The sequence below is a fragment of the Poecilia reticulata genome, linkage group LG5 (genome assembly GCF_000633615.1).
Source record: "Poecilia reticulata strain Guanapo linkage group LG5, Guppy_female_1.0+MT, whole genome shotgun sequence".
Classification (NCBI taxonomy): domain Eukaryota; kingdom Metazoa; phylum Chordata; class Actinopteri; order Cyprinodontiformes; family Poeciliidae; genus Poecilia; species Poecilia reticulata.
In genome coordinates this window covers 1,483,566-1,502,401 of record NC_024335.1, presented here as the reverse complement: position 1 = coordinate 1,502,401, position 18,836 = coordinate 1,483,566, and the positions used below count along the sequence as shown (strand labels likewise).

General features: G+C 43.7%; 1 protein-coding gene and 1 long non-coding RNA gene across 2 annotated transcripts in view; one reads left to right on the top strand and one right to left on the bottom strand.

The window, feature by feature from the left end:
- LOC108166290 (uncharacterized) overlaps positions 1-94 on the bottom strand; it is a 489-nt gene extending 395 nt beyond the window's left edge. The window contains exon 1 of the long non-coding RNA XR_001776608.1: positions 12-94. This is a non-coding gene — a long non-coding RNA (uncharacterized LOC108166290). The remainder of the gene's footprint in view (positions 1-11) is intronic.
- Positions 95-1,329: 1,235 nt separating this feature from the next.
- Positions 1,330-9,975, top strand: LOC103464291 (prosaposin receptor GPR37L1-like). The gene is made up of 2 exons (XM_008408282.2): positions 1,330-2,656; positions 7,673-9,975. The coding sequence occupies exons 1-2, from the start codon at positions 2,057-2,059 to the stop codon at positions 8,669-8,671; spliced, it is 1,599 nt and encodes a 532-aa protein (XP_008406504.1). The 5' UTR covers positions 1,330-2,056; the 3' UTR covers positions 8,672-9,975.
- Positions 9,976-18,836: the final 8,861 nt, after the last annotated feature.

Sequence of the window (18,836 nt, the reverse complement as noted above, 5' to 3'; positions counted from 1 at the left end):
TAAGTCGTTACCTAGCAACCCCAGCAAAGACCAGCCGGTTACCTAACAAACCCCAGCAAAGTCCAGCATGTTTGGTCAGCTGGTTTTAACGCTGTTAAGTGCTGCTGGAAAAGACAAGTGTTTTGTTGCTCATGTACCGTCCAGAAACCACTTGCTGAATTCTTTTGGTTGTGCAGGAAGCTGCACTTCTGCTTTTCAAAGATGCATGATTGTACAATTGTGCATCTATTTGCAGCCATTTTCACATGAAAGTGTAAACGTTGAGTTTGGGGGGTCGTGGCGATAATCTCAAATTATGTGCTTTTTTTGGTGGACTTTAATAGAGAAAGCTTTTACCATTTTGTAGATGCATATATGTCTGTATTGTTTTACCACGGTATATGTATATACATGCATATCTAAATGACAAATGAACCAAAGCAATCGCTTGGTTTAAGTCAATAATTCCTTAACATTTATATATAAAATAAATTTCTAGTTCAGATTATTTCACCAATAACGTGGGGAAAATGTCTTGTTTGTTGAATAATGTTAGAATATCGGTTAACTGTGATCATTATGGTCATTGTTCTGTTCTGAAAATCACAATTAGATATTTTCTGTATATTACAGAAACAATCAATTAATCTTACAGAATACGCTCCAAGCATTTGTTTAAAATTGTTGCCAATTTAGAAACCTGGAGAAAAAGAAAATGTTTATTAGAAAAACAACCCAATGTCAGCGTTGTGGAAAAATTTTAAATATCAAAAATGACCATTATTATTCTTTTAAAATAATGGTTTAATTGTTTAGATTATAGAGAAATAATTTTAAAGATGCATTTTTATAAACATCATATTCTTTTTATAGGGTTTTCTATACTTTACCTAATCTTTCCGCCTTTAATCAATTACAGAAACGTTTGTACTTTGTGTGATTTCAGTCTGCAGTTCGTCTCAGTGACATGTTCAACTTGTCACACAGGGTTGCAACATCCATCCGTTGCAGTGGAAACTGTCAGAACCCCATCAAACAGATCAACTGATTTTAAGAAATTAGGTATTGATTTATGGACAGTTACAAAAAAAGTTTGGCGTTTAAAGACAATTTTACACTGAAATCTGAAATAACGTTTTTCAGGAGGACGATTCTCATGACACTTAATAACTTAGATTATTATATCATTCAGTACAACAGATTTCATCTCAAGGTTTTAATACAAAAAAGGCTGCTGGCATCTAATCCCTGGAAGATGCAGAAAGATGAATCTACATAAATTTGTAAAGAAAATGAAATATCAACGATATAGATATATAGATATAGATAATATCAACGATTATATAGAAATGATAAGTTGAAGTTCTGTCTCAGTTTTTGCTCCTGTAAACATGCATAAACAAAATATATGAACACAGACACGCATGCGTGGTGAAGCAGCTGGTGGAGAGGAGGCCGCTCTTTCGGTGGTGGAATAGCGCCCCCTTAAGGTGAAACAGTAAACAAATTATACACTGAAAAAATTATTCTGTGGTGAAGTAAATCTGACATAAATGAATCTGTGACATCGACAATAAAAATTCAAGCTAGTATCTTTACACAAATATATTTAGCATTGATTAAATGTTCCTCTAAGCATCCATGTGTCCTGCAGGAAATTAAATACATTTTATGATTTCATTAGTATTTTTATTTATATTGTTCTAAAGCTGAAATGAATCCATCTTTGTCTCTGGAATGAGTGGACCTCATATTGGCATCATTTATTCAGAAAAACCTGATTTTAATAAATAACACGTCTATTTAAAAGTAATCAATAATTTTTAGTATTTACATTTTGTTCCCTCGCATTCCTCTGTAATTCTGAAATTGTTTTAAATTTAAATGCCTTTAATTTGAAATGTCTGACCGGATCCTCTGAGCTGTTTCTGTAAACTTGGATGCTGAACTTGTTTGGACTCTGAAACTTCTCCATCAGGACCACAGGGAGGTTGGACCGTCTCCCGCACAGCTTCATGGACATTTGTCTCCTGCTTCAGTCTCAGCAGATGCAGGACAGCAGCGGCTCAGCGGAACCATGAGGCTTCTCAGCTGCTTTTTTCTGCTCTTTCTGCGCAGCGCGGACCTCCGTCATGTCCTCACAGATGTCGACTTCCAGGCGGAGGATGCTGCGGGTTTGGCTACGGGGCCAGAGGAGAGGACCGGGCCGAACCGGACGGAAACTTTCAGCCTGAAGCGGGTCACTCGAGGAGCCAAAGATGGGAGTTTCAGGAAAAGAGACCCCGTTTCCCAGAACAGTCCTCCCCGCAGACACGACGACCCGAGCGGCTTCTTCACCACGCCGCGGACGCACCGCCACTCCTCCGCCCCGCGGGCCAACTCCTCCGCGGGCCTCCTGAATCCGCTGCTCCCGGTCACGGACGCCTCCTACTGGGCGTACGCGGTGCTGCTGCTCGCGCTCGTGCTGTTCGCGGCGGGTCTCGTGGGGAACCTCGCGCTCATGTGCATCGTGTGGCACAGCTTCTACCTGAAGAGCGCGTGGAACTGCATCCTCGCGGGACTGGCCTTCTGGGACTTCCTGGTGCTCTTCTTCTGCCTGCCCGTGGTCATCTTCCACGAGCTCACCTTGAAGCGGTTGCTAGGAGACCTGTCCTGTCGGCTCGTGCCCTACCTGGAGGTGAGAGAGTGGAAGTGCGCGCGAGATGCGCGGGTGTTCCGCAGGTTAACTCCTGATTAAAGCTGAAAAAGTCAGTTTGATTCAGTAATAATACAACTCCACCTTTAATTTGATTTAGTTTAGAAATAAAATCCCAACCTGCAGCAAATATTTTTTATGTAACAGAATAATCGAAAAATGACGTCAAAATTCCGGCCATTTAAATAAAACCAACTATGAAGAAAGAAAAATGTGCAAAGATGTTATTAGTTGGTTAATACAAAACACACGTAGGTCACATGACCGCTGATTTCCTCACTTTAAGTGATCAGATTATCCAAAGCACCAATTCACGTTCAGTATGTGTCTGTCTGTCTCTAAAGCATGTTTGGTTAAAAGATGTTCAGTGAAGTTACTGACAAGGAGTAAAATATTCTGAAATGTTAGATAAATTAAACAATACCGTAGTAAAACTATTCCTTTTTCCATTTTTTCCACGAAAAAGTTACTCAGTTTGCAACTCGATTGATTTCAGTTTGTGTTTTCTTCACTTAGCTGGTTTTCGTTGTTGTAGCACTTAGTTTGACTAAAACATGGCAACAATTTCCACAGTTAATTAAAAAATACACCACTTTCGTTTTGTGTAGCAAACATTTATTACCAATAAAACACAACATCACAGATAATTGCTAACATATTGTAGCGTAGCACCTTACAGCTACAGAAAGAAACAGTGTCCCGGGAAAATCCACCATTTTTGAGGTTATATGTTTGAAACTCCAACCTTCATGAAGACTACCTCTCTCCGTTATGGTTTCTCTGATGGTTTAACACAAACTAACACATAATGAACATAAACTAGAGTAAGAACAACAGAATAAAAATGCTAAACAATTCACTGATTAACAATGAACATAAATCCTACCTGTAATTCCTCACTGAAGCCACATGACAAACAGCCAAACACAGCAGAATAATGCAAATATATGAACTCTGGTTTCAGTTATCGCATTAATCAACATTTTCTATCTTCTTCAATGTTAAACAACGTTCACTAAAAGGAAATCTATTAATACCACAGGTACTTATGACATAAACATATGGCAGGTGACTTTCGATTGAAAGAGCGAACAACAAATACTCAGTTATTTTTTCTGACTCAGGTGTGTGAATTTGTTTGGGATCATTTGGGGCAAAACTAATTTTTTCTAACCCGCGGATAAGAAGTCATAGACGACGGACGGATTGTCTTATGTTTCATTACATTATTGGCTGATGCTGTTGCTTTTTAAAGGATTTTACTGTAATTATCTAATGTTAATGGAAGATTCAGAGTTCATCTCCTGATCTCCAGCCGGTGAACACGTTCAGTTCAGACCCAGTTCTCCATCCGAGCTGTTTTTACTCCTCATGCTGGAGCGACTGTGAAGCAAACTGATGAATGGCCCTTTGTCCCTGGCTCCAGACGGCTTCCCTCTGAACAGAACGGGCTGTTGTGACCCGTTTGGCCTCTTTGGTTCTGTTTGTGAAGCATGAAGCAGCTCTTGTTTGCCGGATCTCAGAAACAAACAGTTTGCAGAGCTGAGCTGCCAGAAGATCCACAGCTGGGTCTGAGTGAAGACAGAGACACAGGTTCTGACGTCTTCAAGCTAAAATGAAAATATTTAAAGTTTGTGAACCGGATTAGTGGGTCAGGAAGAACCAGAACCTCAGCTGTGAAGCGACAGTTTACTTCCATGTTTTAGTGGTTATGGAGCAGAATCACAGATTTAAACACAACTGTTGGTTTCAAGAGTGTTTCCACTTTAGTCGCATGTCACCTGATGTCTCGACCGTGCAGCTGGAGAGAATCTGAGGTCTCAATGGGGCAACCAGGCCTTGGAGGGAGAAGAAAAGTCTCAGAAAAGTCAGGGAGACTTTCTGTGTCTGACACAAATTAGGTCTCAGCTGTCTCTTCACACCACCCGCTTCACTGCACCGACCCATCTGTCCATCTCCCAGTCCAGTTCTCCCTCAGCTTGGAGCTAGAGATACTTAAGCTTCTCCACTTGGTGCAGAACCTCCTCCCAGACCTCTACCCTTTCTGGCTAAGGCCATAGTCTCACATTTGGAAGCACCGATTCTCCTCCCAGTTGCTTCACACTCAGCTGCCTGTGAATCACTCCAGCAAAAGCTGTCGATCACAACCTGATGAAGCCGATAGGACCGTATCAACTGTAAAAAAAGAAGCGTGTCCAACCCTTTGGGAGGAGACAGGCTCCAGAGTCATGTGTTGACGCAGTGGCGCAACTACACATTATTCAGGTGGATGCGAAAACAAAGATCGGCGCCCCCCTCCCCACGAGGGAAGGAGCGTCAGGGTGAAGGAGCGACGCTACGCTCACTCACTCCCTCCCCACCCCCAGGGCGACGATACGTGAAGGGTAGAACTCGCTACATTTACCTTGTTATTAGGGCTGAAACGATTCCTCGAGTGATTCGAGTACCTCGATTATTAAAATTCCTCGAGGAAAATTGACCTGCCTCGAAGCTTCGTTAATTTATGTTTTATCATTTAGCGCACCGTGTTTCAGCCGGAACATTATTTGCGTTGCGCGGAGCTCTGACTTCCGCCTCTGAGTTGTTGACGGAAGCTACGTGTTAGCGGCATAACGTCCAATCTTCAAGTTCGGCCCGCGGGGATTTTACTGATTGGTGATAATTCCGGGTTTTCATCGTTTTTGTGGGACCAATAAACATCCTTAAAATGATGTCGGGAGGTCGGCAGCCTTTCTGCTCCGGAGCTGCTGGTTGAACGGCGGGAAGAAGCTGAGGAGGATTTCTACAGGTGAGCGGAGAGACTGAACACGGCGGGCGGCTGAGGGTTGATGCTTACAGGGTAAGAGCAGCTTTACGGACGAACCGCACAATAAACTTATATCATCCCGGTCTGAACAAACGGGAGGCGGAACATGGCTGGTAGATGAGTTTCTGAACGGAGGAGCCGTAAATATCCCGTGTTGCTCCCCCGGTCTACAAAACAGTAACTAGTAGGGAAGCTCAAATGTGGAAAAAATAGACTGATGTTGATATCCGATAGTAACACTGGTGTTATGGAAGATTTACCAATATTTTATTTCATAATTGTTTTTATCCGATTACTCGATTAATCGTAAGAAAAATCTATAGATTACTCGATTACTAAAATAATCGTTTACAACAGCCCTACTCGTTATGTGCGCGAGGTGAAGGAGCGTAAGGCGCGCTGAAGTGTAGCGGAGAACATCATTGGCGTGCCGCCCCCTCCAGACGGGGTTTTGGCGCCCCCTCTGGTGCTGCGCCCCTATGCGTTGCATGCGCTGCATACCCACTTTTTGCGCCACTGTGTCGACGTGAGTCAAACTATTTCTAGCTGGAATCTCTCAAACTCACACACCAATTCGGGATCCTTCCCCACCAGAGAGGTGACGTTCCACATCCCAAGAACCAGGATCAGACCGCCATAGTCCCAACTTTGGCCATCACCCATCCCACATTAGGCCCAAACTCTTTGGCTCCTCCTCTATGAAGTTTGTGGAATCAGGCAGACTTCAGGTAAGAGGGTCCAGATGCTCCCATGTTTCAAGGCTTGGAGACTGAGGATAACCATCTGAGGGTGATCAGTCCTTGGCTCCTGTCCTCTTGTCCTTCCATTCGCTGGATCCAGGCAACAACATCAACTTTATGGAGTTTTCTGTTAAATAAGTCAATGGGAACTGAATCATTTGCCTTTTAGAGTTTTATTAAATCTTGTTCTAACAAGGAGAGCGCTGGAATATCAGCAGTATTTTTCAGAGCTCTGGGTTATCACATCCAAAATGTATATTCTCCTTAGAAACCTGCTGCCCTGTTTCCCTCTCCCACCTCTTATCATGACCTTCACATACCGAGAGTCATGTGAAGGTCATGACCTTCACATGTGAAGGTCACATGTGAACAGGAAGTGGTGTAAGTAGGAGAGTTGCTCCTAGTTACTCCACTTTATTGATATCTAACAGATCCCTGTTACATTTTACTTAGTGATTAAATATTAAGTGCAATAAGGAAAAAATACAAAGCCAAAAGTTAAATTGTCCATTACCATCAACCAGCTGGTTGAGTTTATTTTAGTTTCCCGTCTCTGCAGCGCTCCATTCGGCCCCCAGGTCCCTGAACTGGAGCTTCTCCTCATTTGTAGGAGCATGTCGTCTGCAGCGGGTCGTAACGAGGTCGGCCCTCCAGCCTCATCAAGGCTCTGCGTCTTCACCTCTTTTCATGCAAACAAGGGAATCTGTTTCCTGCTAATTAATGACCGTTTTCTTTAATTGCTCTTTTTGCTGAGGAGCGTTTAAGCGGGTCAGGCTGCCAGCTGCCCCCATCTGCTGTTAGTTCAGTCTTTCTCATGCTAATTACATCTCAGCAGTAATTACCCTCAGCTGGGTCTTAACTGTTTCATCTCACTACGCTCTCTGAGGGAGGAGGAATCTGTTTCTGTTGGTCAAAATCTTCATCCTTCTGTTCAGACGAGCCTCCATGAACTGTCAGCCTGCAGGGCAGAAGGTGATGCTCCCTCTGCTCTGGAAGGTGCTTCTCTAGCTGGAGTTGTTGCTGGTCTTGATATGCACATAAATTATTTAATGTTAGGAATAACACTGAGATTGTTTATCTGTTCAGTTGATGCAAAAATGAAGGATTGTATGTATTTTTCCAGGTACATAGTTCCTTTTTATAGCATAATCAAGAAACTGTTATCTTCAGTTAGAAAAATGCTAAATATATCAGATATGTCTTAAAGTAAAATCTCGAAGGCGGGGCTAAGTCCAACCAGGCGTTGTGCACAGCTGAATGGTTGCCATGGAGATTGAAAGAATCAATCCAGAATTGATAAATGTTTGACAAGGGAATAACATTATAACATGATGATTTTACATTAAACTGCCCCTTTAAGGGGATTTTGGAGATAAACTTTAATGAACATGAGCAGCTGAGAGGGAATCGGATCTTCAGTTGTTCTGTTCTGAAAACTGTCTCCTCTGTCAGGTGACCTCTCTGGGCGTGGCGACCTTCAGCCTCTGCGCTCTGAGCATCGATCGTTTCCACGCCGCCACCTCGCCCTCCCCCCACCAGACGCCGAAGGTGGAGCCGTGCCGCTCCATCCTGTCCAAGGTGGGTGTGATCTGGGTTGGCTCCATGGTGCTGGGGGCTCCAGAGCTGCTGCTGTGGCAGCTCGTCCAGCAGACCGTCAGCCTGCCGGCGCTGACCTCTGACCTGCCGCAGCACCAGCCGGCGGCCTCCCTCCTGGCCTCTCTAAGGGCGGACAGGGTGAAGGTGGACGCCTGCGTCCGCGAGCCGTGGGCGGAGCTCCCGGAGAGCGTCTACGCGCTGGTTCTGACCTACCACCAGGCCCGCATGTGGTGGATCTTCGGCTGCTACCTGTGCCTGCCGCTGCTCTTCACTCTGGCCTGCGACCTGGTGACCAGGCGGGTTCTGGCCCAGCGGGAGCCGCAGAAACCCGGCGCTGAGAAGGTGACCAGCAGGTGCTCTTCCTCCTCTTCCTCCTCCTCTTCCTCCTCGGGGAAGAAGAAGCAGCAGGTGAGGGAGCAGAGGCTGCGTACCGCCGTGATGGCGCTCACTGCCCTGTATGTCACCTGTAACCTGCCTCACAGCGTGTGCAGCATCACCCTGGCCTACGTGTCCGCCCCGGTTCTGGTTCTGCCGGCGCTGGCTCTGGTCGAACAGTTCCTGCTGTTCGTTCGCTGCTCGGCGACGCCGGTTCTGCTGCTGTGCCTCTGCCGCTCTCTGGGCCAGGCCTTCATGGACTGCTGCTGCTGCTGCTGCGAAGAGTGCCTCCCTGACTCCTCCTCTTCCTCATCCTCGGCCTCCACCGCCCCCACCTCCACCCTCTCCTCACCCTCCTCACCCTCGCCTTCCTCCATCGCCCCCTCTGGGAAAGAGGAGGCGATGAAGAGCGTGGTGGCAGAAAAGGCCGTCTGTGAGGCAGTGAAAGACTCTGCAGCCGCCATCGGGACGCCCTGCTGAGCCCCGAACACAAAACGACCATTTAAAGGGATAGTTTGTGTTTTCCACATCCAGGTTGTGTGGAGTAGTTATGAATAATCAGCGTCTTACATGCAGAATTCATTCCACATGACTAAACGTAGCTGTGTTTCCATTACAGCTGAGTGCACATCTTTGTCTGTATTCTGGGGTTCGGATGTGATGCGTTCACTGACTCAGACTTCAGTCTGTTTTCATCACTTCATTATTATCATTTTCAGACATTGTTTGCATCCAGATTTAAAGTCTGATTTCTTCTGCTGCAGAATTATGACACATGTTGGATAAAATGCGACATGACCGTTTGGACTGCAGAACCTTTGAAAACTACTGGATAAGATTCAGGTCCACATATGAAGCTCCGATTTTATTTATTGGAGGGTGAAAAGATCAGAATCAGTGAAAACTTTGGATATGGGCAAAAACAAATTGTCATTGGGTTTCGCTCACCCAATGCAGCCATGGTGACTGAGCCTCAAACTGTTAACCACTGCAGGGAAGATACTGGCTGCTTGGAACTGCTCCACACAACCCTTTTTAATATCTTTTTAATTATCCTTTTTGAGATTATGAATTCTTGGGTTTTATTTTAACATTTTCAAACAGTAAAAGTCTGATATGTAATAATAGAGCTGAGATACTTTGAGAAGACGTTTCCTCGTTTTTCCCCCCATTTGTTTCTTTGATGCAGAAGAATAAAAGGTAATAAAACTTTTCTCTGGTTACTTTTTATTTGTTCTGGAACTGCAGACAAAATAAAACCCAAGAAATAATTTTATGTAATAATATTTTCAGGAGGTTCTGTAGAGCAGACAATTATGTTACTTTTGTTAGAAAATTACAGATTTTAGAGGAATTTCTTTGTAAATGTTTGTAGATAAATATTCTGTTTTCCAGTTTCATATTTTCTTTTTTTTACTAATATTTGTTCAGGATTTCTGTCCGTCCTGTTCTCGGTACTGTAAGACATGGAAACTAGTTATACTTTTCTAAAATGAGGCTAAATTCAGCCGTTCTGAATTATGACTGTTTATTTTACAGCATGTTTTTTGCTGGCCATTTTTTTACATTTCAATAAAATGTGATTTTTCTTCTTGAATGTTAACATTTGTTATTTCTCTGCCAACACAGACATGAAAAACCGTCTTATTTGACATGTTCTTCACATTTTGCTATTTTTTTTCTAAGGACTGGTTGAATATTTTCTCCACAATCACAGATTCAGGGAACTTCAATTTTAATATGTTTCTCTGTGAATTCAATAAAAAGAATGAAAATAAAGATAAAATTTGAATTTGAATTAATTAATTTAACCTTTCTTCCTGCTCTGTTTCTATATAGAGACTAAAATGTAATCCCTGTTATCTTAAACTCTTTTTGGGGTGATTTCAGAATGAAAGCTCATGTTTTTCCTATTTCCCTGTGACGGTTCCAGAACGTCGGGTTGCCGTTTGGTTGCGTTTTGTCTGGAAGGCGCGGATGACTGAAAGGAGTGCTGAGCAGCTGCACGCCCACCGTGGCACCGACCCGCCATGCTGGACCGTGACGCTCCTTTTTGTTGTTGTTGGATTACTGAAGGTCACGGCTTCACAATGAGCTCCTGCAGACTGAATGAACACAGACGCTCTGTGACCGGTTGCTCTGGAGAAAACGCAGGAATTCCTCCCTCAGCCGACGGGTTTCCAGAACCTTCTTCAGATTTTCTTTTATTCCGGGTTCAAACTAAACATAAGAAACTCCCTGGCTGCCAGATCCACAGACTGGGATTGGTCAGATGTATTCAGAGATCTGATTGGCTGGTTGCTTTTTCACAAAGTTTCCTCTGCAGCAGAAACCATGAAGCTGAACTTTGGTTTGATTTTTACTCATAAATTAGTGAAAAAAAACAATAGTTTTTCCTAAAATCATCAGTTTGAAGATTTTATTTCTGTTTTCAGGAAAGTTTGACTGAGATCCAGCCTCTTCCTGAGAAATCTCTGTTTACACTTAATTTACGCCGAGATCCATTTCATTTTTATCATAATTTTGATTACAGAAATAAGTTCGACCATCTGCGGTTGTCCACATCCAGAAAAGGTCAAATCTGACAAACTGAAATGATTCATGTAGGATTTTTCTCCGCTGGTTGGACTCCATCAAAAAGACAAAAATTAAAGCTGCAAACATCCAGGATTCACATCCTACGTGCAGCTCTGGACCAAACCGTCATCTAGAGCCATAACTAGAAGTTATGCAACTCTAGTTATTTATGGAAGAAGTTCGATAAAGCTCTGAAGACGTTTCATGGATAAAACTGGAAGGAGGGGACAAACAAACCCAGCCTGACTCTTCGTGTGTTCTCCCTGTACGTTCCTGCGTTCTCTCTGGGTACTCCAGCTTCCTCCCACAGTCCAGAACTGTGACTGTTGGGCAGATTGGTCTTTGAAATGTGTGCAGGGTTGATTGTGTCTCTGTGTTGTCCTGTGATGGATGGATCTCAGAAAAAGCCAGGTAATAGAGACAGAATGAGCTCTGCTCTGAGATTAATCCTAAAGCAGAAGCTCCAACTCCAGCAGCTGATTTATGGCCTTAATATTCGCATGAATATTATTTCTGTGATTTGAATAATGAAGCTGAAACACCTGGAGGCCGTCGTCCGTCTGAGTTTCAGTTCATGAGCCGCTGCTGCGTCTCGTTTCCTTTGAGCTGAAATATTTGTCCTCCCACGTCGTTGTGCCTTGGCAAAGAGGAGGAGGAGGGGAGGCCTCAATAAGGAGCGCTTTGTTCAGGCCCCCTCCTCCTGCAGCTCAGAGAGAGACGGCTGAATAACGCTGCATATCAATCCCCATCCACTGAGGGAGTTGCTAAGCTACAACACCCGCCGCCTCCCACCAGCTGCCCCCCGTCACTGAGCAGAAAGAGGCCGACATGTAGAGGAGGATGAACGGCCGGATAAGCTCAAAGCCAAACTGCTCAGTTTCCTCAGAAACCAGTTCAGCCAGAGGCAGGAATATCCCTAAAACCAACACTGTCCCCAGTTTGAACCAGACTGAGCTTTTAATCCTGCAGAGGTCATGTGGTCAAATGTTTTCTGCAACAAACTGAAACTGACTCAATAATTCTGAAAAAAAAATTTATTTTCCATGATAGGTACATAAAATCCAGAAGGTTTTGTGCTGACAGGAAGAACAGCTGATAGGTTCATCCATCCATTATCTCACACTCTTATTCTTAATAAGGTCACCAGGGGTGCTGGTGAACTTCTCATAGGTCAACGAGCGAGAAGTGGGTTCACCCTGGACTCACATAGTTCTATCATAAATATTAATCACACATCCATTTTTTCATGTCAAAGGGGCAACAGGTCCAGGAGGGAAACCAGACATCCGTGTCCCAACTGCAGCTACTCTCTGGTGTCCCAGGGCAGAGCTGCTCCCTCCAGATTCAGTTTTTGAAGGACTGAATCTTGACTCAGAAGCCTCTGTGTTAGTTTCAGTAGAAACTAGCAGGCTTCTTCCTCATCTTGATTGTGTCCACATGAAACTGTATAAAGGGCAGAGAGTCGGATGGATCATCTCGGTGAAGCCATAACATCGGTTCTGTACAGGTCAATACTTAGCAGAGTCATCAGCAGATCCTTCCAGATTCCTCTCAGTCCAGAAAAAGATCCAGAGGATCCGAGTGGATCTGGACTGGAGCGGAGGAAAGCTGTCGTTCTCTGATCTGGACACTAACACACACACACACACACACACACGCACACACACACACCTTCACTGACAAGATGTTTCCGTACTTTGAAACCTATAAAAAAGTAAAACTCTTACCCATGAAGACCTCAGTGACCAAACAGCAGCTCTGATGTTCTCAGTATGAAGATGACAAAGTCCAAATGAAACCTCACTGATGAGAAAGAAACTTTGTGTTTTTAAACAAGAAACTGGAGGTGATTTGATTCGACTGTTCAGATTAGAGCTGCATAAAACGAGGCTTTGATTCAGGGTGTGAAATATTACAGAGGACTGCTTGGATGTAATGTCTGTCTGATATGTTTTCCTCTTGGGAATGATCTTCTCCTCTGCAGAATGATGGACTTCAGATAGTTTGGAGACGACCTTTGAACTTTTCCCAGATTGATGGTAGAACCAGTTATTGCTCTGATGTCTCTCTGCTTTGTGCTAACACACATCATGGCTGCTACTTTCTAAAACCTTTGAAAACTTAACAATGGACCAATATTTTCATTTTCATTCACTTCTTCTGGGTTTTGCTTCATTGACATGAATTTTTGTCACATTCCTGTGCACCAAAAATCAGTTTAATCATCTTTTTATAGATGTTTTACTGATCAATAGTTTCCTCTGTGCTTCCCAGTGGAAACACAGAGGAAACCGTCCAGCAAATACAAACTTACAAACTATGCTGCACCAGATATTATTTAGATTCTCTTGAGTTTGACGCTTCCCATCGTCTCCTGCCGCTCCGGATGCTTCCCTGGCCTCTGCCTCCTGAACACAGAGGGTTGTGGTTTGTTGAGAGGCAGACGGCGGGAGGTGGAAGCTGGCTGGAGGCCCACCAGCAAGCCGCTGAAGGACTGCCCGTCCTCTTCCTCACTGAGTCCTTCAAGAGGACATGGGAAACATCACAGGAGCCCACAAGTGAACTCTGGGGGTCTCCTTTGAGCCCTGAGCAAACAGAGCCCTCATTAAGCCGACGGCTCTCAGGCTGGGAAAATGGCTCCATTCAAATTCAGTCAAAGAGAAACCAGACAGAACAACGCTGGGTTCTGCTGGGGACCAGAATGAAGAACTGGACCGGAATCAGTTTCATTATGGAGAGTAGCTCATAATGTTTCTGATGAGATTATGATTAAAAACCATCATCTGTGATACAGTTCTGTGTTATGATGAACAATTTTTATACGTTTTTGCATCAATAAGAATAAAGTGAAATGTTTGAATATTGCGTTGCTGCTTCTTACTGACATCTCAACTAACACTAACAAAACTTTATACTGTTTTTGAATCCAGTATACATCAATACTTAATGTCCTAATGAGTCTGTCGTCCACCAGAGGAGCTGCTCATGATTCAACTAAAACATTTAATGTCAATTTTATCTTATGCCCTTGAAGTCATGAAACAGTAATGACTTCATTACTGTTTCTTCATTACTGATATAACAGTGTTGTTACTGATTGTTTTTTATTTTATGCTCGTATTTATTCTTCACGCTCTGTCATGTCATTATTGTAAATCAAAATTTTTTCTTCATATCTCATTTGCTTAATTAAATAACAGATGGGACAAGACATGCTGACCTTTCTTCCTGCAGGTGAACTTTCTTAGTCTGAAGCTAATCTGTTTCTGTGACTCCGTCCGTTTGTCCTCCAGCTGTCTGGACTCAGGCTGGTTGGTTTCATCTTTCAAGTGATCGATAAAAACTGAAACAAAGTTGTGACAGTTGGATAAGAAGTCATTAAATTCTGCATTATGGGAAATGACAACACATAAGCGAGCGGTAATCCATAAAGATAACTGTTATCATTACTCAGCATTTCCTGCAGCCGCTTGCTTCACCTCATTGGTTGCAGACGCTCCTCCTAATGAAACCTGCTGAGTAAAGGGGCTCCAGGTGGAGGGTTAGGGATAATGTGCCAAGGACAATGTTTGAGCAGACAACAACAACAAGGTGAGTGATTTGAGGTAACATGGAACTGAGAGGATGCAACAACAAAAAAAAAACCATGGGCGTAAATCCCGGGGGTTCCGGTTTCGGTTCTTACTGTCTTCAACGTAGAGCATTAAAACCACAGAATAAACTCTTTTTTCCATAAAAACCCTGGTGCTTTGAGCGATAAGGTGAAGAACCCAGAGGTTCTCAGCCATCCAGGACATGGGAAAATCAAAAAAAGTTTAAAAATAAAGCAACTTAAGTTATAATAAAAAATAATGCTTAAGAAATGTCCTTGTTTATTGTCCCCCCAATAATGAGATGCGATTTACTCCCTTAAAGAAGCCAATAAAACCAGGAATGCTGCACTTTTATGCAGAATCCCATTTGAAAGTAAAAGGCAGTTTATTTACGAGATGCAAAAATGTGCAACTGAAGAAGCTCTTCTTCCTGCACAGGTCCAGATGGTCTGGTGAGGGTTCAGGTGCAGAGACGGCAAACTGCAAACATGGATGAAGATCTGAGGAGATTTTCAGACGGACCTGAGTGCAGAGAAAGTGGAGGTGAGTTTAACTCACAGTAATTAGTGGCAGGATCTTCACTAGGAGACAGGAGACTACCATGAGGTTAATCTGAGGAATAACGATCTTTAAATCCTCTGTGGCTTGATGATGGAGTCTGCTGCAGATGTGAAGGCAGCACATGGTCAGGAGCGCCCTCTGCAGATAATCCTCTCTGGAAACCAGACTCACACAAACATACAATGACTCTGCAACCGACTGCTCAACCAAGATAGAATACTGTATAATTTGTTCAGAGCTACGCTGCAATTGGACATCAGTGAGACACAGTGGGGAAGTAAAACACATCCACTTCTGGAATATACAAGAATAAATGCAGTGAACTCATGGTGGAAGTCCAGCAGTACAGAAAATGATGTTCCTCTTCCACGCTGGTCCTCTCCAGTACCAGCTACCATGGGGCGTAGGTGGTACAAGAGGCGTCTCTGTTTTGTTGCATATTTTATATTTTTAATTAAACAGATCGTAGTTGCTTAACTTATCTAATTCTGGCCGTTTAAGTCAAAAAGTTTGAGGTGGAATCTAAACTAAGACTTGCAGTTATTTGTTTCTCCACGCGGGGGCAGTGTTGCTCCACACCAGAGGGATTCACGTGGTTGAATGAGTGAGTCAGACTGCAGAGAAGCAGTAAAACTTTGAGAATCTTTTTAGAATAAACTAAATAATCATTTACTGTTTCCTGATATTGGAGCTGTTAAGCGGAAGCGGCCCGTGTTTCCTCTGGGTTGAACCTGCTGCAGGGTCTCCATGCTCCCTCTGCAGTCACATGACCCGCTTGTTGGGTTCATTGATTATCCTTTCGTGCACACATCCATGAACGTGCACGCTCCTCTGTCTCTCTGTGTTAGCCTCTGGGTGGGCAGGCGACCCGTCAGCCTGCCGGTCCGAGCCCTCGATGGGACAAAGTGGGCACAGTTAATGCTGGGCTGTTGTTCTGGGTTATGTAACTATCAGTGGGATCAGCGCAGGCTGGCTAACAGGAACTGTTCAGGACCATTAAACTCCTGCTTATCCTCCATAACCATCATAAACCTCTTCCTGCAGATCCTCCTGCCACACAGAGAAACTTTTATTACCAACTCGTACATCTGCAGCTCGGGCTGGGAGACATTTTTCACCCCCAGCATCAGTGCAGGGAGTTTTCCATCAGTGTCTGTGTGACTGGATGTTTACACAGCAGGCCTGCAGTTTCCTAACAAAGACCAGCTCCCAACATCCATATTTAGACTGTTAGAAGCTGCAGCAGCTCGACTGCCACGATTTCTACCCGCATATGGAGAACGTTCTGCTCTGACACCGTCACACTGTCCTTCTGGTGTGGTCACACGGTTTATGTTTGAGCCTGGATCTTGTTTAGGGCCTGAAATAAAAATAATTCTTCACAACTGAGAGAAGCAGCGATTGTTCTTCCAGAGATCTGGGAAAAGCTGCAGTTTTAGGACGTCAGTTGGAGGATTTACAGCAGAATTATTTCTTCATTCATGCTCACATTGTTTACAGAAAAAAGTCAAACGATGAATCCAGAAAACAGAACTGTGAATGAAAACATCTTGTTCTTCCAGCAAGCATCGTTTCTCTCTGGGTACTCCCAAAAACACAACTGTTGGGTTAATTAACCTCTGTGTGTGTGTGTGTGTGTGTGTGTGTGTGTGTGTGTGTGTGTGTGTGTGTGTGTGTGTGTGCGCGCGCGTGTGTGTGTGTGTGTGTGTTTGTTTGTAATACTTTTGGGGACCACTTTCCTGATACATACTACGTTGTGGGGACCCACTGCTCCTTGAGGGGACCGTCAGCCTGGCTGATGTAAACGGGGAAACCAGGCCGACCGAACCAGCAGCAGCATTGATTTAAAAACTCACGCTGACGTTTCTGACTGGAGGAAATTGATCCGGCTCTGGTGCTCCAAAGCTTTCAGTAAAATGACATTTTAAAGATCTGAAGCGGTGGAAATGAGGACAGCAGAGCGGCTGATTGCTCTCTGTGGTTTGGCCGGTTATGAAAACACTCAGACATCCAGGCTGAGAGCTCAGGATCCAAACTCAACAAGCTGCTTCACCAAGACGGAGCTGGAAGTGGACAATTCTTCCTGCAGAAGACACTGAGGACGACCACTGAGCCCAAATGTTGATCCGAGAGGGTTATCTTTACCTCATATCACATCTTTGTCTGCTGAACAGGCTGCAGGTTGACTCACTCAAACCTCCATGTAATGAAAACATCTAGCTTTGACTAGGCCACTCTAAAATCTGTATTTGTTTAGTTAAGCTGAACCATTTTGTTTTTCCATTTGCTTGAAGATTATAAATGTTTAATTGTGACCAAAAATCACAAGGATATAAAAACTTTTTGCAGAACTTTAGGCTGAATGAAAGAAATTATTAAAATTGGTAACCTAGGCATCAGGCGGGAGAACCACTGAAACCAGAACCACCAGAACTGAAAGTCCAAACCTCAATCCAGTCAGAAGTTCCTGATGATTTTTGCTACATGATGGATGGATTATGATGTAATTAGGACTGAATTGTGCTAATTAATCTGAACCTGTCTTTATAATTGGATCAATATGTTGATATTATTTTAGTCTTCAGGACATTCGTTGGGGATATTTTGTGAAGTGTAAATAAACTGAACTGAGTCCATCCGGTTTATGGAAGTGTTGCAGTTTATGGTGTGAGAGTAAATATTTTAGTATATTCATGAACAAACGGGATAAAAAATGTAAATAACTTATCCAATGAGACGCTTCTAATCATTCATCTCATTCAGATTAACGAACAGGATCAGGACCATCCAGCTGCTGCTGCTAAAGAAATTTAAGATAAACTTATTTATTTATCAATTTCATTTTTAAAACAGGATCAGATTAAAGTAATCAAGCCTGGATCAGCATTGTTGCTGGTTCCTGTTCTGCAGAACATAAAAACACGCAGATGTCCAACATCACAATTATTACATTTTAATTGCATATAAAACGTTTTTAAGGCTGGTAGTTGTCAGTTGGTAACAAGGGAACATTTCGGTCTCTGCATCTCGTTTCCTCTCATTCTCCAACCTGCCTGCATGTTCTGATGTCTGCCCGGTTCTGCAGCCTGTAATCCCATTACTGCGCTGCCCCCTGCTGTGCATGTGTGGGTCTGCAGGCTGACGCTTGTTCTGGTTTTTGATGGTGCAGGAATCAAACCGCGGAGCTGCTGTGATTTTTCTGCGTCCCTCCGATTGAAGCAGAGCTGCCTTTAATCCCCAGCTTCCCTCCCCCTCAGAGACTCCAACCCTTCCTGTCCTTCCCTTTGTCTCTGTCTCTTCCTCCCACACCTTCTCCCCCTCTTTCCTTCCATCTATCATCATCCGCCGCCTTCAGCTAACCGGCCTCCCAGCAGAGAATTATGAATAGGATTCAAATCAGTCGAGCTTATTGTCTGCCGCCCCCTCTCTACCTGCCCCCTCTGCGTCTCTGTCCCTACTTTCTAACTTTCTCGTCTGTTTTGAATCGATTGCATCCGACCTGACACCCACATCTCTCAGCTTCCTATGGATTAACCCCTTCTCTGCCTGTCTGAGGCAGGCTGAGGGGAGAGCGAGGCTGATTCTGGTTTCTCCACTTCCTCTGCTGAGCGTTATCCAGCTACAAAACCTGGCCATGATCTAACACCACGGGCTCAGTCAAAGTAACGAGGAGACTCTGAATCAGAGTTCTGAGAAGAGAAATAACCCATAAAACCGGAAAACATCTAGTTGTAGGAACCAGTCATGTTCCTCTGGGTTCAGCCTGATGAATTTCTGCTGACATTAACTGTTACTTTTAGAAAATTCTCTTTATTCATATTTTAAAAAGGTTTTTACTGCAGTGCTCCCAGTTCAGATCCAAACGCAATAAGCATCAGTTCATCTTGTGATAAATTAAAACAAGATCAATAATT